At 42.6% G+C, this 24,813-nt stretch overlaps 1 protein-coding gene across 1 annotated transcript in view; it reads left to right on the forward strand.

Annotated features, from left to right (window-relative positions):
* Positions 1-221: 221 nt before the first annotated feature.
* Positions 222-24,813, forward strand: part of LOC306920046 (MAM domain-containing glycosylphosphatidylinositol anchor protein 1-like) — a gene marked incomplete at its 3' end in the record, with an annotated part of 214,033 nt that continues 189,441 nt past the window's right edge. The window contains exon 1 of the mRNA XM_079496653.1: positions 222-291. Coding sequence (XP_079352779.1) covers positions 225-291 — 67 coding nt within the window. The 5' untranslated portion in view covers positions 222-224. The remainder of the gene's footprint in view (positions 292-24,813) is intronic.

Raw genomic sequence — 24,813 nt, forward strand, 5'->3', positions numbered from 1 at the left:
GCAGAATGCTTAACTCACAATAATCCGTGATTAGTGACCAAATTAATCGCATAATGACCATACCGGTAATGGAGCAATGTGGTTGGTTATTCTGTACTTTTATTTAAAAGTTATTGTTGTTCAGAGAAGACGGACACAAAGACTGAAAGGTTTTCAGTGCAGAACAACAAAGCATTTATTTTCTGTCTGTGTCTCTCCAGGTTATGACAGAAAGGAGTTGAAACATGGAACTTTTATGGATTTTGTTATTTTCTATCATCCATCATTATGTTCGGGGTCAAGGTGTTTATGGTAAGTGTGTTTGACACGTTCACAACAAAATAGTTATGAAAATAATTACAGCCTAATAATATTGAGGCATGTCGGCTGCGTCAGCTGCAGTGTTGTTTATTACACGTCTGTTTTACAGTAAGTGATTCCCCTTTGTGTTTTCATTAAACCAGTGGTGAAATACATTTAAAACCAGCTCTAGATGGGTTTTCTATGGAATGTAAGAATCAGTGCATGGCCATAGAAAGTGTAAACAACATACACGGTATACGCGCATGCACGAACACTAACAATCACAAATAGTTTCACCATTCAGCTAATTTGACAGAGTTTGGATTTACTAGTGGGTTGTTCACTATCTTAGAAATAATAGATATAAATACATTGAAATCCAGGAAATCATATATGTGTTTAACAGTGTATATTATCAGGTTTACATTGTCTATAAGGGCCTGTCTTAAGTGCTGCAGTAGATAGAAGTGGGTGAGTATTTACTGACTGTAGTTCACTGTTCCACTCAATATTGCACCGAGTTCACATAATTGAGTGGATATTGCTGTTGTAAGAGCAAACAGCTAGAGTGGGTAGCCGAGTATAGTGCATGTTTGTACTGTGTTGAATCTCAGCAGTGGTGTTGAAGTCTGCTAAGTGTGAAACTCAGCTGTGCATTGTGTAACTGCAAAACTGTCTGGCATGGTAACAACCTTTTTACATTTTTGATATAGATCTTCCTTAACAAAATAATAATCTATACAGACGTGTACAAAAAATAACCCCCCTCAATGGTGTGCGTATCTGTAGAGACCCTTACCTTTGCAAAGCAGAGACATGAACTAATCTCCCAGCTTTGATATTTCTGTGTCGATGTCTGAGGACATGTGGCAGCCATTCAAAACACATTAATTTTTGAGTGGTGCAACCACTCCCTTACGGAGCTATGTGTGTGGGTAGCTGGCTGGCTGGCTGGCAGGGTGGGTGCGTGGGTGCGTCCGAGCACGAAAACAGCATGGTTGTTTTTCACCACCTGTGTGCAACCTAACACACACACAAACACACACGCACATATTAACTGCATATATGATGATTTTGGGTGTCCCAGTACAGTACAGTACAGTACAGTACAGTACAGTACAGTACAGTACAGTACAGTACAGTACAGTACAGTACAGTACAGTACAGTACAGGGACCCCCACACGGTAACTCTGTCATTTCTCAACCGGTTCGGAACCGGATCTCCGGGTCCCCCCCCCCCCCCCCCCCCCACACACACACACACACACAGAGTTGCACCACTCACTTCACACGGGTGTGATTTTTATATATATATATATATATATTTATTGGTTTTTAACATTTTAAAAAACAAAACATTTCGTTTCCCCACACCTCCCCCCCATCATAAATACAAATACATCATTGTCCTCTTTCTCTGTCATGTCTTTGTGCACTGCATACTCTGTTTCTTCACATGAACGGAGAGAATAATAATAATAATAATAATAATAATAATAATAATAATAATAATAATAATAATAATAATAATAATAATAATAATAACTGCAACAACAAAAGATAACAACGAGTACATACATTTACACAATAGCAAAAAGAGATAAAGAATAAAGAAAAAGACAGCTTCAGAATAGACTTCGAATATACTCTTATACATCCTTTTCCTTCACACCTGTACGCCAGCTTTAGGCCTGGGTCACAAGAGGAAATCGATACCCTAGCTCTACCAAGAGAATAATATTTTATTAATTTCTTAATGCGTGAGTTTATCAGTTGATCAATCTACAAGTTCATCATAGTCAGTTTGTTATGGTAACCTCCCCCTCAATATTTCTTATATTATTAATAATGTTCCCCCATATTCTGTCAAATTCCATTGGTTTCCCTTTAACGTTGTACATATCTTTTTCTGATGTGCTGTATGATAATAATTCTCTCCACCATTGTTTGAGTGTGGGCGGTTGAATCGCTTTCCAATTGGTTAATATATACATTTTTTGCTGCTGTCATTATTAAGAGTATCGATTTCCTCTCGTCATTCCTTGAGCATCTCAACATCTCCCAGTATTGAAATTCTGGGGTCTGGTGGCACCTCTTTTTGTAATATCTCGGATGTATATTTGTAGATATTATTCCAAAAGCTATTTAAGTGTGTGCACTTCCAAAACATATGTATGAGGTCCCCATTATCTCTGCGGCATTATGGGCATGTAGGTGGTGTGTTGGGGCTGAATCGATGCATCCTCTGTGGTGTGTAATACACACAATGGAGTATTTTGAATTGTGTAAGTCTATGTTTATTGTTGACCAGAGTCTTCTGTGAGCTCTGTAACAGATCTTCCCATTCTTTTGTATATTGATATCCAACATCGTTTTCCCATTTCTGTTTGTGCTGTTCGGAATTATGTTTTATTTCACCATTCATAGTAGTATACAGTATAATTCTGAAAATAATCCTGATTTTGCATTCCATATAGCCTTTTCTATGGGGGTTTCTTTAAAGATGGAGTGCCACAATTTTTGTATTTTTCCAGTTTTTCATGTGTCTATGAGGTGACAGTACTTCATTAGACACACAGTTATTTATGTGCAATGATGTATTCCCTTTGTATTTAGGGTTTCTTCCTGGAGGCTGAACCCTTGAGAGTCAAACGTGCCAATGAAAAAAACAGTAATATAGTGACATCACACTATCAGCGCCTCCCCTAACCTCTCCCCCTTTATCATACAACTACAGCTGTGGGTGCGGCTTCAGTTCAGGTGGATCACCACCCACCAGGCAAACCAGGCATACTTAATGAACTGGTGGTCATGCCCACATAAAAACGACATTTTAACAAATACTGTACACTTTTTTTGAAATAATTCTTCCTCCTTATATAACAATAAGACCTGAGGTGGAAACAAATCATGGCACTCCATCTTTAATGGTAGGAAAATTCTTATACGTTTTGGCCTTCACCCAGCTCCTTATTTGTAAAATAAATAAAAAAATGTGTTCCGGGTAACTGATACCAAAACACATTCTGTATATGTAGACAGTGTATGCACTGTCATGAGAAATGTTGCTCTTTGCTTATGTAGGCCTACTATATTTAGCCCACGGTAGGCCTACAACATATAGGGAATCCAGCTTGTCGATGAAGGTCAGAGGTAAAGAGTGTGAGTGTATAGTCATGAGATATGGAGAACATATCATTTCAGATAATAGTTTCGGGGGCCGACCATATCCAAGTGCTTAGGGGAGCCATGCAGAGGCCCTGGTTGTCCCAGGTTCGATTTCAGGCCAGGCCAGCAGTGTTGATGTGTGTCCCTGTCCCTGAGCAAGACTCTTAGCCCAGTAGTGCCCGCTGCTCCTGTACATGCAGATACACCTCATTGCCCTGGTATGCAAATATTTAGTGATTATTATTATTATTATTATTATTATTATTATTATTTTACCCTTATTATTATTACAGGTAAAAAACAAAACAAAAATCCACATGGCAGGTCCAAAGAGAAAGTAAAGTCCGAATGGAGGGACATATCCACAGTAAAGTTCCAGTTGACAGGATAGCCTGGTGACAGGCTTTGATCAGGCCTTGTTCTGCAGCAGTTTGACGCTTTGCTAGCCAGGTACGGAAGCTGTTTCACGCGGCTGCCAACACTTTAGAGGTTTTCAAGTGGGCCCTGATCCAGAAAAAGTTGGAAACCGCTGCTGTAAACAATGGTGTTCTTCCACTCGGCAGCGGTGTGCGTCCCCTCAAGAGGGTTAGGGTCAGTGGTCTATATGGTTGTGTTCGGGGTTTACCAGGTAGAGGCACTGGTCTCCGAGGTGACATACTTAACTTAATTCACCTCCTCGTTTTCAACCAATGTCGGCACTTTTTGTTTGTGAGTCTTTCATGGGCTGCCGCAGAGTTTATTTTGGATGCTGAATATCACCCTTTCCTAATAAGCATCCATAATTTATTGGTGGCTCTGAGGCAGGAAGGTGGAGCAGGGGAGTTGGGGTAGGAAGGCTCTACATAGGGTTGGTGAGATATTTCCACCTCCCTAAGATCTTTAAAGTCAAGCTGAAATGAACCTTTTAGAGAAATATGCCAAAGGAAAAAAAAAAAGATTAGAAATGATCTAAGAATCAATCTAGATTGCTTCCTGTAATCTGTATTACTTCCTGCTTAGGAATCAGCAGGTATACTAATCAGGTTTAATAATATCATCTGTGTTGGGGAAACTGTCTACATGAACTATAGTTCAAAGTTCAGTTCACACATTAAAACATTAACTAGCCTAATTCATTTCATAGTTCATAATTCAACATTTTGAACTAAAGTTCATGGTTCCAAAAATGAACTAGTTTAGTTGTCATTTTTATTTATTTTTCAATAAGTTGCTGCGAGCTATTGTCAAAATTATTGTCACAGCTCATATAGAACCACAGACAGTAGGGCTGTTGCTGCTCTCTGAAACTCGATTTTCGATTTAAAAGTCTAAACTCTTAACCCTAAAAAAATCTTCTTCTGTCTTGTCATATGGTCCATGTAAAAATGAAGACCCTAGCTCTTTTAAACTTGTGAAAGGTGATATGCTTTTATTGTGAAGGCAAACATTTCTGAATGTATCACATCCTGCATATTTCCGCATCCTAAAAATAGCTGATCCCCAAGCTCAAAGAACGTGTTGAAGACACGGCGCGTTGTGAGCTTGCATGGCGATGTACACACAGCGCTCCTCTACGAAAAATAATAAGCTATGGAAACTATTTTTCAGTGGTACGTTATGTTTAATCAAACAACAAGTTTATCCATGTTTGGGTCGGGACAATTGGCACAATTGTTCATATTTGCTGACCTGATATCCTCTGCTCTCTTCTCTCTGATTATCCTTTCACTGTGTCTGAGTGCAGGGTATTAAACCCTGGCCATGTTTCTATTAACCTCCAGGTCAGTGTTAGGGTCATAGGCCTGTGACTACTGTGATGTGTTGACCATAGTTTACACTAGCCCCCCTGCCTGGGGCGAGAGGCTATAGCCGGACCCCCTCCTGTGAGGCTTTAACACATGTCCTTCCCTCAGTGACTCTCTGAGCCAGGTGGAGGCCACAGGGTGTTGGGCACACTGACAGGGAGGTGCATGGGCAATGTGGCACGCTTCTATTCACTCACTGAAGTGAATAGTTGTATCTCTTTATAGACGAAGTGGTTCTCTTTAGTTGTTCTCGTTAAGTGTGTCTCTAAACAGGTGTGGGGTCATGTTTTTTTGAGTGGTGTAAACCACTCCTACAACTGGCTTTGTTAGTTTACGTGTCTGTTTGTACCTTTGTTAGTTTACGTGTCTGTTCGTACCAAAAAATGAGCATGGTTGCTATGGTCACCCAGTTCACACGGGTGTGATTTCATTACGTCAGACATTACGTCAGACCACAGCTGATCAGTCTATATAAGACCTTACACCACTCAGTTCACACGGGTGTGATTTTTTTTATTTGATATCCTCCTACTGCCCTGTTTGGGGTGTGATAAAGTATGAGCTTTATTTTTTAATGGTGTGAAGGCAGTTCACCTATACTGTACCTAGAACGTAGAATAATTTGTTCTTCAGGTAGTAACTGTAAATGAGAAATTATATGTGTAAAACATATATGGGCTTTGTTGAACAAAAGTATAGGACACAATGATTTCAAAAACATACAAGTGTCTTCTATCAGATGCGATAGCTGTCAGAGAAACTTCCCTTTCTGCTTTCTACACTTTTAACACACACGCACGTCGCATAACCATGGAATATGGTTGCGTATATGACAGAAAACTCCAGATAAACTTAACAACACACTCGGGTAAACGCCCGTAATGTACCGTCACCCCAGGGGGGATGGTACATTACGGGCGATTATGCATGCTAGACTTGAGGTTTGCGTGCAAATCTAGTGCCCATAATTGCCCGTTAACCCCTCTTTTCACGCAGTGCCAATATGATATGTGGTTTTGGTCAACCGCATATCATATTGTTTATGGTTATGTCTGAGTCAGTGATGTGGCCGTGGTCCTGCGTATACACTGTATGGCATCCGCATCACATTGAGACTCGGGAGCTTGTACGTATATATCTGCTTGTACACCTGTATTTGAAATTCCTAACGCACCTTTTCCATTCCCAGAAATGAAGGGAGACAGAAGTACAGTCTATGAAATGAAGGGTGAAAGTCATGTACTTGAGTTGAGTACTCAAGTTTATTGCACTTCTTCGTTACTGTGCACCACTGCAAAAGAAAGTGCGTCTAAATCGGAGTAAAATTTAAAAGAATCAGAAACACGTTATTGCCAAGTAAGTGCCATACACAGATTCTCCTTTGCTCATGGTGCAGTGTCCCAGGTAATTGTAAGTCTATGGCATTTGGAAAAATGCCACCGACTAGACGTCCATATAACCAAAGTCTCTTCGCTGAAAGGTTTGTAGCTGTATAGACAGTGCTGGCATTTAACGCAATACTTTGTTACAACAAAGGCAAAGCCCAATATATAATGAGATGCCTTTAAGGTGTCAGCAGCAAAGTCTTATTAGATAACAAGACAATCCATTTTGGGGCTACAGTCAGCCTAACAAGGAAGAAAGAAGAAAGACCTAGCCTTAACTGTTGGTGTCCCTGACAGGACGAAACCGTCCATGTCTGGTCAAAGTGTCCTCGAGAAAGAAAGAGAGAGAGAGAGAGAGAGAGAGAGAGAGAGAGAGAGAGAGAGAGAGAGAGAGAGAGAGAGAGACTCCTTTGCTGCAACACACTCTGGGAAAGAGTGTCTGCTAAATGGCACAAGTTATGTTCCCTCTCAGAACTTCTTGCTTCACTTTAAAGTAAGAGTGATCCTCTGATTTAACAGTTTAACATCACTACCACACCAGGACCTTAACCACTTAAGGACGTTATACTTAGTTGACCAGGGTCCTCAGGGGTTTGTCCCATCCATTTTTACCTCTACAGGTTAGAGTCTACACCAAAACTTTTTGCCAGAAAGCAACAGAAACAAGCTCACAATGAACTGCCATTTTCACTGAATGTTGGTAGAACAATAGGGATTCTAGGTGATTTATGTGGTTAAACTGTAGACTGTGGGCGATATTCCTTTTCCTAGGTGCTATCATTGGTCACATTCCAAAAACCACCAGAAAGGCAATGGAGCAGCAAGCTCAGTGGTGTACTGTTACGACTATTATCTAACAGTTCCTAAAATTGTGGTTTTGAATCTCATTATGGGTGCAATTATTTTTAGTGTTAGGTTAGGTTCAGGTACATTTTTGTGAGATTATGGCTACGATTAAGGTTAGGGATAGGCATAGTAAACACTGACTTGTCTCACGCACACACGCGCACACACGCACGCACATGCACACGCACACGCACGCACACACACAAACACACACACACACACACACACACACACACACACACACACACACACACACACACACACACACACACACACACACACACACACACACACACACACACACACACACACACACACACACAAAGGAATGCTAAAAGACTGGTAGACATTGTGAAGTGTACAGGTCCTGTCAATAACTTTTTAACAGCCTGTATTTGTTTGGAAATAGAATTCAGAACTTCTGACTTCTATTTGTTGGAGTCTGAGTCTATTTGTTAGATCGATCACCACCATTCTGTTTTGAAAGGTGGTAAAATGGCAGTTAAAGACTGCAAATGACGAGGGAGAGGACAGCAGAACAGACTGAACTAGTTATTTTGGGGGGCTTTTTCTGCCTTTATTGATAGATGAACAGTAGACTGACAGGAAATGGGGAGAGAAATCCGATGTGACACATAACAAAGGTCGTTGGGATCGGGACTCAAACCTGTGACATGCTGTCAGGCTGGATTACCAGCCTAGGTGCCCAAGCAAGTCTTGTTTCTATGTGGTAAAATGTGTGGGTTGGAACCAAGGGGCCAGTGAGGCTATTCAACGTTGAAGCTCTGGGCCCTAGTGGTAGGAGGAGGGACGGACCCGTGTATTCATGACCGGGAAACCCTGTGCAGCTGGGCTTTAACATTGAGCGCTCGGTTGCACTTCCGCATTTGGTCAAAAACGCAACTTCCACTGACATGAATAGCTGGGGGGGCGGAGCTTCGCGCCAGTTCAGTCTCTATCCTTTTATATACTCTATGGTTGGAACCCTGACATCCCAATCTCATGCAGGGCAGACACTCTAGCCACAAGGCCACTCTCTTGGCCTTGTGAAAATGAGGCGTGGTCAGACAAAGTGTTGGCAAATATGAAAACTCACGATGAAACAGCCTATTGAAAGTGGTCGAGAACCTAAGAGCGGATAAGACTGGGTCCGATTGATTCGAACCGTTCCCGAATACAATTGAATACGAGTGAATTGCCTGGCATTCACATTGGCCAAGATTCCTCTGTACCCGAATACACTTCATTCAACTCTAATCGTACTTATCTGCCTCAGAGGGAAACCGTGGACTATGGGGCTTTGGGAGACAGAGAATTGCATAGCACAGAAGAAGAGTACATTCTCAGAGTTTAGAGTGAATAATAAAGTTTGACTGTGTTCCTAATGTTGTCTTGAGTTATAATAATAACATGACAACAATACACAACCAAAGCCGTGTGCGATGACGGCCTTTGAAACATCGCAGCATAATGTCATCTGTCTGTAATTATCGTATGACAGTGACAGCACTGACGCATCTTTGGACTCTTAGCCTGGGTACCCACGCTTTTATTTTCACTAGCCCTTACCCGTTGTGAGATATTGCACCCCCCCCCCCCCCTTCCCTTTGTGGCCGCGGGGGGGTACTGTGCCCTGGGTGCGTTTTCGCATTTTGAATTCACTAATAAATTCATTATTCATTTATAATTTGTTAAATTGGAAAAAGGGCTTCGTTAAGACCTCCATATTATTATGGTCAATGCCTGTGTGAAAAGTGGGAGCGATTGGTGCAGGTGGTGAGGAGATACGGCGGTGTTTCTGACAGACAGACAGACAGACAGACACACATTGACTGAATTATAGTATGATTTGCATTTGGCTCAAAAATGAAAGCCTGGGGGAACGAGACACATTTCCTGGTCTAGGAGTGGGAGTGAACTACAGTGCAAAGGGGCGTCGCTCGATATTTGTTTGACGTCAGTTTTTCTCCGCTGTTTTCTACCAGGGAGGGGCGGGGCGGGCGCTCAGATTGGTGAACCAAATGTATCCAGCGCATTGATCCATGAGCCACCCGCTTCTCTCAAATCTAAAATATTTATTTTTGCCATAAATATGTTTTTGGACTTTTATGGATACTAAAATTAAGCATTATAAACCCTGTTTTTAGATAGGCTGTACATGTCTGCATGCTTTAATAGTGTGTACCTGTATGTGCGCGTTGGGCACGTGCACACAAATGCACTTATGGGGGCTAGTTCAGTCTATAATGTCTTATGGGGCATCCCCCCACTTCTAAACGGAGCACTACAACACTGCCCTACCTGTACATTTCTTCACAAACAGACTGGTGTTGATGGTATGAAACGGAGACTGGGTTGTGAGGCCATTGAGTGGGAGACCTTTCAATGCAGTAGCCTGCCTAACTCAGTCAACTCAACTAGTCCTTCCACGTGCCAGAAACGTACCTCCCAGTCCCGGCATAGTTCAGGAGTAGTTCCAACGAACTGTGTGGCCTTGGTCTTGCCCTAATGGGATTGATCAAGGGTAGCTACTGGGACGTAAGTCGGGACTTGATCAACCCCAGATGGGTCGCCTGAGAGAGGGGTATGATGTTCGACAGACCCGAAACACAGATGACCTTGGGATACATCACTGACATCTCAGGTGCATACATGCAATGTTTTTTAGTTCTGTTTTTTTTTGTGCAGTTTCTGTGTTGAAACTTGGAAGTACATGTGATATTGTTTATTTATGTTTTTGGTGACTTATAATCTCGTAAGGGATGGGTCTTTACGGCAAGACACAAAAATAAAGATTCATTCACTCACTCACTCACGCACGCACGCACGCACGCACGCACGCACGCACGCACGCACGCACGCACGCACGCACGCACACACACACACACACACACACACACACACACACACACACACACACACACACTTTGCTTAAGGTTGTAAGGTGGCTTACTGGCCTCACCATTATTAGACCCTGTATTGTTGTCTCAATGGCAAGTGTTTCTGAACTGATTTGTTGAGGGGAATTAATTTGATGGCATTAATTTAATTTCAAAGGCATTATGTTGAAGTTGAGTTAGATTTCTGGTGGACGTTTGCCCAGAGTAGCTGGGAGTCTGAATATAGGCTGCCCAGAAGTCCATATTTGAGCAACAGTTTATGCTATATCTATTACGTCATGTGCCACAGAATATCAGCATTTAATTGAAATATCTACCACATTCTGAGATAATGACACAAGTTTGTTAGTAAATTAATGTCGGAACAAACTGTAAATTAGCTATTATTATGGGTCTACATATATTTGAGATTCAATAACATTTGTAATTTATATTTTGACAGGTATTTTATTATATAATAACTGATAATACGTAATTAACTTTGTGGTGCAGAAGATACGCTACATAGTACACAAGCAAAACTACATAGATTATAGGCGATGAGATACAGCAGATGACAGGCCAGACAACAGCCAATTATAAGTTTCAGGAAATTTTAAAGATGTATAAGAAAAATCCCATCTTTATGAAACACTTGTCAGAGAACCTCAGGGAAAAGATACTTGCACCGCAGCAAAGCTTTGAGAAAACAACAATGGTTGAAGAGCTGCATGTGTCAGATGAAAAGTTATTTCCCACAGAGCAAAGGATTAAAGTAATGGAAGAAGAGAGCATATTGAAAGACTACAAGTGCCAGGCAATGGACAAGACTCTCCGCGATTATGAGTTCCAGGCAATGGAAAAGACACTCCTACAAATCCAAAAACTATTGGATGATAAAGAGGTAGAAATAACGGATCTTAAAGATAATCTGTCTGAGAAAGACAACACATGGAGAAAGGAAATCGATGCGTTGCAAGGCCAGTGCAAAACTAGGGAACATGTGTGTCAGAAGGAGCTCATGAAGATGATGAGTGAAAATAGACAACTCGGGGAGGACAGACACGCACTGACTGGAGAAAAGGAAGCTTTAGCTGACAAGAATGGAAAACTCCAGTACAAACTTGAACTCAACCATGATGAAAAGACAGCCAAAGACAGTCGTTGGTTAATGGAGGAGGAGAAATGGAAGAATGAGACACAAGGACTAGCGGGGGAAAAGGAAGCCTTGGCAACAAAGAATAGGACACTCCAGAACCAATTGGACCTCACCCAGAACCAATTGGACCTCAACCAGGAAGAACGGAGTACCAAAGATAATCTTTGGTTAAGGAAGGAGTCAAAATGGGCTAAGGAGAGACAGGGACTTGCCGCAGAGAAGGAGGCTTTGGCCAAGAAGAATGGGCAACTGCAAAACCAATTGGATCTCACCCAAAAAGAACTCGGAAACAAAACTGATCTTTGGTTAAGGGAGGAGGAGAAATGGTGGAAGGAGAGACAGGGACTAACTGGAGAAATGGAGACTTTGGCTAAGAAGAATGAGCAAGTGCAGAATAAACTGGACCTCACCCAGGAGGAATTGAGAACCAAAGATGCGTGTTGGCTCATGGAGGAGGAGAAATGGGGGAAGGAGACACAGAGACTAGCTGTAGAAATGGAGGCTTTGACAAAAAACATTGAGCAATTGCAGAATCAACTGAACCTCACACAGGAAGAATTGAGAAACAAGAATACTCTTTGGTTGATGGAGGAGGCAAAATGGGGGAAGGAGAGAAAGGGACAATTTGAAGAAAAGGATGCTTTGGATGAGAAGAATGGGCAACTGCAGAACCAACTGGACCTACTCCGGGAAGAACTGAGTAAAAAAGATGTTCTTTGGTTAGGGAAGGAGGCAAAATGGGGAAAGGACATGCAGGGCTTAATTGTAGAAAAGGATTCTTTGGCTAAGAAGAATGAGCAACTGCAGAACCAAATGGACGTCACTCAGGATGAATTGAGAGCCAAAGATGCTAGTTTGTTAATGGAGGAGGAGAAATGGTTGAAGGAGAGACAGGGACTAGCTGCAGAGAAGGAGGATTTGGCTATGAAGAATGGACAACTGCAGAACCAACTTGACCTCTCACAGAAAGAATTTCAAACGAAAGAAGATAAATGGGGGAAGGAGCGAGAGGGACTAGCTGGGGAAATGGAGGCTTTGCTTAAGAAGAACGAGCAACTGCAGAACCAACTCGATCTCGTCCAGGAAGAAGTGAAAACCAAAAGTGCTATTTCATTAATAGAGGGCGAAAAATGGGGGGTGGAGAGACTGGGACAAGTTGAACTAATGGAGGCTTTGGATAAGAAGATTGGGCAACTGCAACACCAACTTGACCTCACCCGGGAAGAACTCAGAACTAAAGAAGATTTTTGGTTCATGGAGGAGGATAAATGGGGGAAGGAGAGACAGGGACTGGCTGGAGAAAAGGAGGCTTTAGCTAAGAAGAATGGGCAATTGCAGAAGCAATTGGACCTCATCCAGGAAGAACTGAGAATCAAAGATTCTTTGTGGGTAAGGAAGGAGGAAAAATGGGGAAAGGAGAGAAAGGTACTAGCTGGAGAAAAGGAATGTTTGGCTGAGAAGAATGGTCAACTGCAGAACCAACTGGACCTCACACAGGAAGAAGTAAGAACCAACAATGCTTATTGGACATTGGAGACAGAAAAATGGGGGAAGGAGAGACACAGGCTAGCTGGGGAAAAAGAGGCTTTGGATAAGGAGAATGGGAAACTGCAGAACCAAATGAACCTCACCCAGGAAGAACTGAGAACTAAAATTTCCCATTTTTTGGTGGAGGAGGAGAAATGGGTGACAGAAAGACAGGATCTAACTGAAGAAAGGGATGCTTTGGATGAAAATAATGGTGAACTGCAGAAACAGCTGGAAATTGCACAGGAAGAACTGAAAAACAAAGATGCTTTTTGGTTAATGGAGGAGGCAAATTGGGGAAAGGAGACACAGGGTCTAGCTGGTGAAATGGATGTTTTGGTCAAAAATAATGGACAACTGCAGAACCACCTAGACCTCACCCAGGAAGAATTGAGAACAAAAGATGCTCTTTTGTTCATGTCAGAGGAGAAATGGGTGAAGGAGAGACAGGGACTATCTGCAGAGAAGGATGCTTTGGCTATGAAGAATGGACAACTGCTGAACCAACTTGACCTCTCACAAAATGAACTTGAAACAAAAGAAGATACTTGGTCAATGGAGGAGGAGAAATGGGGGAAGGAGAGAGGGGGATTAGCTAGAGATAAGGAGGTTTTGGCTGAGAGGAATGGGCAAATTCAAAACGTACTGAACCTCATGCAGGAAGAACAGAGAACCAAAGATGATATTTGGTTAAAGGAGAAAGAGAAATGGGGGGAGGAAAGACAGGAACTTGACAAGAAGTTTGGGGAACTGCAGAGCCAACTAGACCTCACAGAGGAAGCATTGAGGAAGAAAGATGCTCTTTGGTTAATGGAGGAAGAGAAATGGGGGAAGGAGAGGCAAGGACTCGTTGGAGAAAAGGAGGATTTGATCAAGACGATTGGGCAACTGCAGAAGCAAATAGATCTCACCCAGGAAGAACTGAGAATGAAAGATTGTCTTAGGTTAAAGGAGGAGGATAAATGGGGGAAGGAGAGACAGGTACTAGATGCAGAGACACATGCTTTGGCTAACAACAGTGTACACGTGCAGAACCAACTTGACCTCACCCAAAGAGAACTCAGAAAGAAAGAAGATCTTTGGTTAGTGGAGGTGGAGAAATGGGGAAAGGAAAGAGATGCACTAGCTAAAGAAGAAGCTGTTTTGACTGAGAAGATTGGGCAACTGCAAAACCAATTAGACCTCACCAAGGAAGAATTGAGAACGAAAGATGCTCTTTGGTTAATGGAGGATGACAAATGGGGCAAGGAGAGAAAGAGACTAGGTGAGGAAAAGGAGGCTTTGGCTAAGCAAATTGTGCAATTGAAGAACGAGCTGAACCTTACCCAGGAAAACCTGAGAACCAAAGAGGCCCTTTTGTTAATGGAGGAGGAGAAATGGGCAAAAGAGAGACAGGGACTAACAGCAGAGAAGGGGACATTGGCCCTGAAGAATGCACAACTGCAGAACCAATTAGATCTCAACCAGGAAGAATTGAGAAACAAAGATGCTCTTTGGCTAAAGGAGGAAGGAAAATGGGAGAAGGAGAGACAGAGACTAGCTGGAGAAAAGGATGCTTTGGCTAAGCAGTTTGGACAATTGCAAAAACAACTGGCCCTCATACAGGAAGAACTCAGAAACAAAATTGCTCATTGGTTTATGGAGGAGGCAAAATGGGGGAGGGAGAAACAGGGAATAGCAGGAGAAATGGAGGCATTTGTTAAAAAGAATGGGCAGCTGCAGAATCAACTGGACCTTACCCTAGAAGAACTGAGAATCAAAGATTCTATTTGGTTAATGGAGGAGGAGAAATGGGGGAAGGAGAGACAGGTACTCTCTGGAGAAAAGGAGGCTTTGGCCAAGAAGAATGGGAAACTGCAGAACCAACTGGACCTCACCCAGGAAGAACTGAAAATCAAAGATGCTCTTTGTGTAATGGAGCACGATAAATGGGGGAAGGAGAGACATGTACTCTCTGGAGAAAGGGAGGCTTTGGCTAAGAAGTATGAACAACTTCAGATCCAACTGGACATCACCCAGGAAGAGATGAGATCCAAAAAGACTAATTGGAAAATAGAGGAGGAGCAATGGGGGAAGGAGATGCAAAGACATTTTGGGGATAATGAGGCTTTGGCCAAGATTAACCAGCAACTCCAGGATCAACTGGATCTTATCCATGAAGAACTCAGAACTAAAAATGCTGTGTGCTTAATGGAGGATGAGAAATGGGGTCGGGAGATAAAGGCAAAAGCTGATGAAATTAAGGCTTTGTCAAAAAGGAATGAGCAACTGCAGAAGCAACTGGAGGTCACTCAGGAAAAACTACGAACAAAAGAGGCTCTTTGGTTAACAGAAGGGGCAAAATGGGGGAATGAGAGGCACAGACAAGTTGAAGAAAAGGAGGCTTTGAATAAGAAGATTGGGCAACTCCAGAAGCAACTAGACCTCACTCAAGAGGAACTGAAAACCAAAGATGCTCATTGGTTTTCGGAGGAGGAGAAATGGGAGACTGAGAGACAGGGACTGGCTGGAGAGATGATGGCTTTGGCCAAGAAGAATGGTCAACTGCAGAACCAACTGGAACTCACCCAGAAAGAAATGTCAACCAAAGACACTGTTTACTTAATGGAGCAGGATAAATTGGGGAAGGAGAGACAAGGGCTAGCTGGAGAAAAAGAGGGTTTGGCCAAGAAGAATGGACAACTGCAGAACCAACTGGAACTCACCCAGAAAGAACTGACAACCAAAGATAATCTTCATTTAATGGATATGGGAAAATGGGGGAAGGAGAGACAAGCAAGGGATGCTTTGACTAAGAAGTATGTGCAACTTCAGAACCAACATGACCTCACCCTGGAAGAGTTGAGAACAAAAGAGTCTACCTGGAAAATGGAGGAAGATAAATGGGGAAAGAAAATACATGTCCTTTGTGGACAAAATGAGGTTTTATCTAAAAAGAATGGCCAACTCATGAAGCAATTGGACCTCACCCATGAGGAAATGAGAACTAAAGATATTAATGTGTTAATGGAGAAGGATAAATGGGGCAAGGAGAGACAGGGTATAGCAGCAGAAAAGGAGGATTTGGCTAAGAATAATTGGCAACTGCAGAACCAACTGCATATCACCCAGGAAGATTTGAGAAATAAAGATGCCCTTTGGTTAGTGGGGGAGGAGAAATGGGGGAAGGAGAGACATGTACTCACTGGAGAAAAGGAGGCTTTGGCCAAGAAGAATGGGAAACTGCAGAACCAACTGGTTCTCACCCAGGAAGAACTGAGAACTAAAGATAGTCTTTGGTCATCGGAAGAGGCAAAATGGGGGAAGGAGAGACAAAGACAAGCTGAAGAAAAGGAGGCTTTAGCCAAAAAGAATGGGCAACTCCAGAACCTACTTCACCTCACCCAGGAAGAACTCAGAATCAAATATGCTCATTGGTCAATGGAGGAGGATAACTGGGAGAATGAGAGACAGGGACTAGCTGGAGAAAAGGAGGTTTTGGATAAGATGAATGGGCAACTTCAGAACCAACTGGATCTCACCCAGGATGAACTGAGAACCAAAGACATTAAATATGTGAAGGATATACAGGGACTAAGTGTAGAAAATGAGGCTTTGTCTAAGAAGAATTGGCAACTGCAGAACCAACTTCACCTCATCCAGGATGAATTGAAAACTAAAGATGTGCATTGGTTAATGGAGAAGGATAAATGGGGCAAGGAAATACAGGGAGTAGCTGGAGAAAAGGAGGCTTTTGCTGAAATGAGTGGGAAACTTCAGAATCAATTGAACCTCACCCAGGAAGAACTGAAAACTAAAGATGCTCTTTGGTTAATGGACGAGGAGAAATGGGAGAAGGAGAGACGGGTATTATCTGAGGAAAAGGAGGCGTTGGCCAAGAAGAATGGGAAACTGCAGAACCAATTGGATGTTACCCAAGAAGAACTGAAAGTAAAAAGTGCACTTTATTTAATGGAGCACGAAAAATGGGGAAAGGAGATAAAGCTACGTTTTGGGGAAAACGAGGCTTTGGCCAAGAACAATGGTCAACTGCAGAACTACCTGAACCTCACCCAGGATGAACTGAAAAAGAGTGAGAAATGGAAGAATGAAATACAGAGACTTGTTGGAGAAAATGAGGCTTTAGCCAAGAAGAATGGGCAGCTGCAGAAGCAACTGGACCTCACCCAGGATGAACTGAAAAAGAATGTGAAATGGGGAAAGGACATACAGGGACTTATTGGAGAAAATGAGGCTTTGACCAAAAAGAATGGGCAATTGCAGAAGCAACTAGACCTCACCCAGGATGACCTGAAAAAGACTGGACAACTCCAGAAACAACTGGTTGTCACTCGAGAAGAACTGGAAAACATAAATGCTCTTTGGTCAATGGAGGGGGATAAATGGGGGAAGGAAAGACATGGACTGGCTGATGAAAAGGATGCTTTGGCTAAAAAGAATGACGAACTACAGAATCGACTGGCTCATATCCGGGAAGAACTGGAAACCATAGACAATCGTTGGTTCCTGAAATTTAGCAAGGATAAGGATGAATGGGAGAAGCAGAGACATGAACTAGCTGGGAAAATTGAAGCTTTTGATCAGAAAAATGGACAACTCCAAACTCAAATGGACGTAACCCAGGAAGAACTTCGAAGCAAACAGCATAACTGGCTAATGGAAAAGGAGAAATGGGCCCTGGAGAGACAGGGAATAGCGTCAGAAAAGGCGGCTTTGGCTCAGAAGAATGGGCAACTGCAGAATCAACTTGAACTCACTCAGGAATTACTGAGAACCAGATATGCTCAGCGGTTAGTGGATGAGGGGAAATTGAGGAAGGAGAAACCGGGACACGCTGGAGAAAATTTGGATTTGGTCAGGAATGGCCAACTCCAGAAATAATAGAACCGCATCCGAAGTGAACTGAAATTTCATAGACTCTCTAGATCCATGAAAAGAGATGAAAAGGAGGCTTTTGCTATGTTGAATGTGCAACTCCAGAAATAATTGAGAACCAAAGTGGTTCAATATCCAGGTCCCTTACTTTGAGGCGATGATGTATTTGCTGCTCTGAATGTTTATTAGTTTATCAGTTTCTTATTCTGTGTTGCTTAAATAATTCAGAAATCATCTCATTTCATGCCAAATTGTATATTTTACATTAAAATAATTCGCACAAATTTGATATTTGGCCTACTTCCCATGGAGGAAAACTAAACTAAACGGAAGAAGCCTGTCACTATTAGAAGTAGCCTTAAAATAGGATAGGGATGCAATTGCATTAATATATTTACCGTGAAGGAACAGCTTGGAACTTAACTCTAATTGGATGGTGTTAATGATCACAAACTTCTTTATTTTATTTTTATTTTTTAAATTTTTTTTGTAATTGTATCATTGTATACAATGCATATATATATATACACGCACGCACGCACACACACACACACACACACACACACACACACACACACACACACACACACACACACACACACACACACACACGATAATGGGTTATACTATAATGGGGTTTTTTAACTTATTATTTATATAATACAGAATGGAAACTACTAGTGTTCCATTCTGTTGTAGATTTAGGGTGTATATTGACTGTTGTACTGCAAAGAGTTGGGAAATGTTTCTTTATTTTATTGATTGTTAAGTTCAGTAGTTCTCAAAGTGGGGTCCTTAACACTTAGCGCCATTGCCGACGATTAAAGTCAATTGAAGCCTAATTTTGATACTGACGCTTAACGCCATTGCCGACGGCCTTCGGCAATTGAGCTTTTATAGCGCGTTCGATTGCTCGAGCCAAAATGCTACTCACGTTAGCCGGTTAGCTAGCTGTGTTGTTAGCACAGCACTGGATCGCCCATCTTAGATCGTCGTCGCCATAAGAATCCATTCTATCCATTTCTTTCAATTGCCTGTATCTCCTATTCCTTGTCCCAGATGGCATTTTTGGTCAAAACAGCGTTTCTTTGAAGGCACAGAGCTGACGATCTAGAGCTCTCCGGAGCTCCGGCCTGGATTCACATTCTAAACAAGGCCCGCTCAGCTGTGTGAAAACTCCTAACTTAGGACTACTGTTTGTGGAGCGGAAATGGCGGCTTTTCAAAATAAGAGCTCAAATTAAAAAAATGCTGGCGTGAATTAGATCCTAATTTTTCAATAAATGCTAGCGGCCTAAGTGTTAAGGGGGGGTTACAGGGATCCTGAGCAAAAGGTAAATCATTTAAAGCACTTTATCCATATTTTATATGATGGCTATTCAGAACTAGCAGATATACAAGCTTGTATATAGATAATCTATTTTTAAATGACCTTTCTTTGTTCTTTTTTCTTTTCTTTCATTTTTTTTTTTTCAAATGGGGGTCCGTGGCCAAATACATTTCAATTTGGGGATGCTTGACACCAAAAGGTTCGAGTGTGAGAGAGAGAGAGAGAGAGAGAGAGAGAGAGAGGTGGTAGAAGTAGTCGTAGTGGATTGTCCATTGTAATACTAAGCCTGTTTATTCAGGTTGACCTGCAAATTATTATAAAATATAATCCGTCTACTCACCCCTGGGGAGTGTAACATCTGCACTGATTCTTGAAAGGCTTTCAACTGTATAGCGTTTCAGTGCATTTTATGTTTTTTTTATTTTTTATTTTTTTTATTTATCATCTGTTTCAGACAGATGGACTTCAGTCCAACAAACTATAATTGGATAGGATTGTTTACCTCTAACATGCTTTACTCGCTGTTTTGCCCATCGACCCCCTCCACCAAAGACAGGAGACAAGAAGACAAATCAAGGCACATGAGGCTCCACCATTACCAACATTGCCTCAAAATTGTCAGTCAAGAAGTGCTCCACCTCCCCCATCTCCATCTCCAGAATATTTCCGTCTCCCCGTTCGTTGTTATAAGTGCAGCACATCCAGCCAATTGGTTACACAATACAGCAGATAAGTGATATGTCAGTTGGATCCAGAGCTATCCAGGGTGCTGAGCAAAATGCTGATCTTCCACCGAACAAGTCAGGACCCATAGTTAGACTCCTTAATGGCTATTTTGATCTGTAATATAATTGGGAATCCGAAGCACTCAACCAGTTCTGCTAATATATCAAATGTAACATTAATTTCATGTTAGCCACAACCTGTCCCAAACAGAAAATACTTAATACTGAATCTCGGTTTATTAAATGTCTGGTCTTTGAAAGCCAAATCCATCAATCAATAATTTTTGATCATCCATCATCAATGATTTTTTTTAGTGGTGCAAACCACTCCAACAACCAGCTATGTCTGTATGTTTGTGTACCTGTGTACGTGTCCGTGTACCTGTGTATGTGTCCGTGCACAGGTGAGCATGGTTACCAGAGGCTATATAAGACCTTGCACCACTCAATTCACACGGGTGTGATTTTTTATTATCAACCACAATTGATGTTATGTTTTTGTTTCTTGTGGTTAGATGTTTTTTAGCCAGCCAAGTCTATGGACTTTTAATATTTGTTTAGAGCCTAATTAAAATAACCGGTTTTGTAATGTATTGGCAGCCAAATCATCAATCAACATAAGATCAGATGTCGTCGGGCTGATATACATACTGCCCTCTCTGTGCCCCTCACTTTACATGAGTGTGACTTTTTATTATTATTGAAGCACCTTCCAACTTAAGTTTTATCAATGATATCAGAGAAAGTGGAGAGTTGTGATATTGTTTCCAATATATGACAAATTCCCTCCAAAGCAAGCAGATGGACATTTTAGGTCATTTAATACGTGGGTCTTTAATTTATTCCTCCTCTCGTTCTTATATCTACAGGCCACCGAAATACTGTGCAACATTATTGTGATGACTTTGCTGAAATCTGTATTGACTTTGACTGTATGTAGGTGGCTTTAACATCCATGCAGTAAAACCCCAGGACAGAGGGACGAAAGATCTGTGTTCTTGATCACAATAAATTAACTCAACATGTGATTTCCTCAAAGGATTTCCACACATGAAAAAGGACACACTCTAATCTTAATAATCTCTGGGCGTCTGAAAATGTCTAAGGTTGTAGTTTGCTTTATTTGAAAATATTTAGACTTTCTCTTCCACAGCCACCCTCTCTTAGGGCTCAGTCACTGAGCTGCTGGGATAATTTCAGTTCTAAAATTACAAATGTTATTGCTGCACGCATTAAAGTGATGGAGCTCCATGCAGAAATGCCGAGCTATTAAAACAAAAATGGAAAATGAGTGTTAAAAATGTGTACGCAGGTGGAGTTAAACAATTTAATCTCCATGTCTATTACGACATCTATAAAGAGAGACAAAATTAATATACTTCTTCATTAATTAATTTGTCAACTAACATGATACAATGTTTTAAAAAATCACCATGATCATGTAAGATGAGAACTGAATGTATGTGTTTGGTTAGCCAATTTGCTCGTCTATATATGACGTCAATTTTCCTTTCATTGTCAATTGACGATATTCAGACCGCTGCCATCTTGCCAGCAAGGTGCCAGCAAGGTGCTAACTAGGTGCAACTTCCCATAGACAGCCCATTCATCCAAACAGAAAAGTCCAATCTAATTGTATTAAACAACGCCAAACTCACGAACATTGCAGCTGTACGGAAAGCTTGAATTATCCTCTTTCAATCGTTTTTGTTTCATAAAATTCCACCAAAGACATGTTATGAGCTACTTCCTGTCAAGTAATTCTGTGCAGGTTATTTTTTCCAAATTGTCAGAGTTTGGGAGTGCTCGTGGGATATCACTCAACACCCCTGCGTACCACCTGTTTTAAATTTGCACATAATGCAGGGGGCAGCAGGATTGCTTTACTAAAAATGAGTGCTTCCAAACTCCAATACTTAGAAAAAATCACACCCGTGTGAACTGAGTGGTGCAAATCCCCCCCCCCCCCCCCCCCCCCCCCTCTCTCTCTCTCTCTCTCTCTCTCATTAGAGGCAACATGCAGCACTATCTCTCTCTCTCCGTTTCTGGCACAACAGCGCCACTTTTGGTACTCATTGGTACTGGTCACACACATAGTCACCACTCAAAAAAACACCTGCAAGGAATTTCTTGACAGGAAGTAGCAATAAGTCTACGGTGGATTTTTATTTGGATTTGGTAACACTTTCCAGATGGAAAGAGGATAATTCAAGCTTTTTGCACAGCTGCAATGTTGGTGAGTTCTGACAATCCCAAAAAACTAGAGCATCTCCACATTGGGTATACGTCCACTTGCAATTGAGGAAAGCAAGTCTTCCACTACAGTAGACTGGATAAATGTTTTCAATTTACAATTTAAGATGTATAGGCTATTCAGTAAAAGGGGCACCACTTTCTTATACTTGGTGTTAAATAGGAACTTGTGTTTAGCTCCTCCCCTTTTCAGTCACTTTCACTTCCTCCGGGTCCTTCTGTGTCTAGTCCTATAATAGAGGCCTAATAAAGGCCTTATGATTAATTATTATTATTTGCAAGTATTGTGGTCGGCTGGACCAAAAGTGGTATGTATGTATGGTAGGCATAACGCTAATTAGCTGTTGATGGTGACGTAATTAAGATATGTTTCAATGGGTGGGTAAAAGGTAACGTATGTATTATTATTATTACATTTATCAAGTTTTGTGTGCATGAAACATAGTGACTATGGCCAGTGCACCAGGCCAAATTTCCGGTCCCCACCGTGCGGCCCATGGGGGCGTGAAAATTCAGGGGGGGGACTCTACATGTCCTCTGGGCCCGACTCTTCGCGTGGACACCACTTGTTCGCCCATCAGTCCAACGGATGACCCACACTGATTTGTTTCTCTTTGTTTATTATTAATACATTTTTAGGGCCCTATCTTGCAGTTCAAGCATAATTCCACAGGGTGGCAAAAACTATTAGAACAGTGCTCTGTGTACACCTCCCACAGTATGCTATGGGAAACAGTGTTTCTGATATAGTGACCTCCCGTGGACCCTGGATCTGGCTGGGAAAGGCTAGAATAGGGTCTACTAGGCTCTTGTCAGCCCTGTAGGTCCTCACGCTTGAGATGAACCACTGTAGTGTGTACACAGGCCATAGTTTTTACATGAGTTTGGGTGCACGGCCAATAGTTTTACATAGACTATAGTACAGTAATGTCCTGTAGGGCCACAGTATGCTATGGGAAACAGTGTTTCTGATATAGTGACCTCCCGTGGACCCGCACGCACGCACGCACGCACGCACGCACGCACGCACGCACGCACGCACGCACGCACGCACGCACGCACGCACAGTTAGATGGCTATACTAGGCTGGATCTGGCTGGGAAAGGCTAGAATAGGGTCTACTAGGCTCTTGTCAGCCCTGTAGGTCCTCACGCTTCAGATGAACCACTGTAGTGTGTACAAAGGCCATAGTTTTTACATGAGTTTGGGTGCACGGCCAATAGTTTTACATAGACTATAGTACAGTAATGTCCTGTAGGTCCACAGTATGCTATGGGAAACAGTGTTTCTGGTATAGTGACCTCCCGTGGACCCTCACGCACGCACGCACGCACGCACGCACGCATGCACGCACGCACGCACGCACGCACGCATGCATGCACGCACGCACGCACAGTTAGATGGCTATACTAGGCTGGATCTGGCTGGGAAAGGCTAGAATAGGGTCTACTAGGCTGTACTAGGCTCTTGTCAACCCTGTAGGTCCTCACGCTTGAGATGAACCACTGTGTACACAGGCCATAGTTTTTACATGAGTTTGGGTGCACGGCCAATAGTTTTACATAGGCTATAGTACAGTAATGTCTCGTACAGCCTAGTCCAGCCTAGTACATCCTAGTCCAGCCTAGTCCAGCCTAGTACAGCCTAGTACAGCCTAGTACAGCCTAGTGCAGCCTAGTACAGCCTAGTCCATCTTAGTACAGCCTAGTCCACCCTAGTACAGCCTAGTGCAGCCTAGTGCAGCCTAGGCCAGCCTAGTCCAGCCTAGTACAGCCTAGTCCACCCTAGTCCAGCCTAGTGCAGCCTAGTCCAGCCTAGACCAGCCTAGTCCAGCCTAGTCCAGACTTGAGAAGCCTAGTCCAGCCTAGAGCAGCCTAGTCCAGCCTGGGAAAGGCTAGAATAGGGTCTACTAGGCTCTTGTCAGCCCTGTAGGTCCTCACGCTTGAGATGAACCACTGTAGTGTGTACACAGGCCATAGTTTTTACATGAGTTTGGGTGCACGGCCAATAGTTTTACATAGACTATAGTACAGTAATGTCCTGTAGGGCCACAGTATGCTATGGGAAACAGTGTTTCTGATATAGTGACCTCCCGCCTAGTACAGCCTAGTACAGCCTAGTGCAGCCTAGTACAGCCTAGTCCATCTTAGTACAGCCTAGTCCACCCTAGTACAGCCTAGTGCAGCCTAGTGCAGCCTAGTGCAGCCTAGGCCAGCCTAGTCCAGCCTAGTACAGCCTAGTCCACCCTAGTACAGCCTAGTCCAGCCTAGTGCAGCCTAGTCCAGCCTAGACCAGCCTAGTCCAGCCTAGTCCAGACTTGAGAAGCCTAGTCCAGCCTAGAGCAGCCTAGTCCAGCCTGGGAAAGGCTAGAATAGGGTCTACTAGGCTCTTGTCAGCCCTGTAGGTCCTCACGCTTGAGATGAACCACTGTAGTGTGTACACAGGCCATAGTACAGCCTAGTCCACCCTAGTACAGCCTAGTCCAGCCTAGTACAGCCTAGTGCAGCCTAGTACAGCCTAGTCCATCTTAGTACAGCCTAGTCCACCCTAGTACAGCCTAGTGCAGCCTAGTGCAGCCTAGGCCAGCCTAGTCCAGCCTA

Source organism: Electrona antarctica, assembly GCF_951216825.1.
Source record: "Electrona antarctica genome assembly, chromosome: 3".
Taxonomy (NCBI): domain Eukaryota; kingdom Metazoa; phylum Chordata; class Actinopteri; order Myctophiformes; family Myctophidae; genus Electrona; species Electrona antarctica.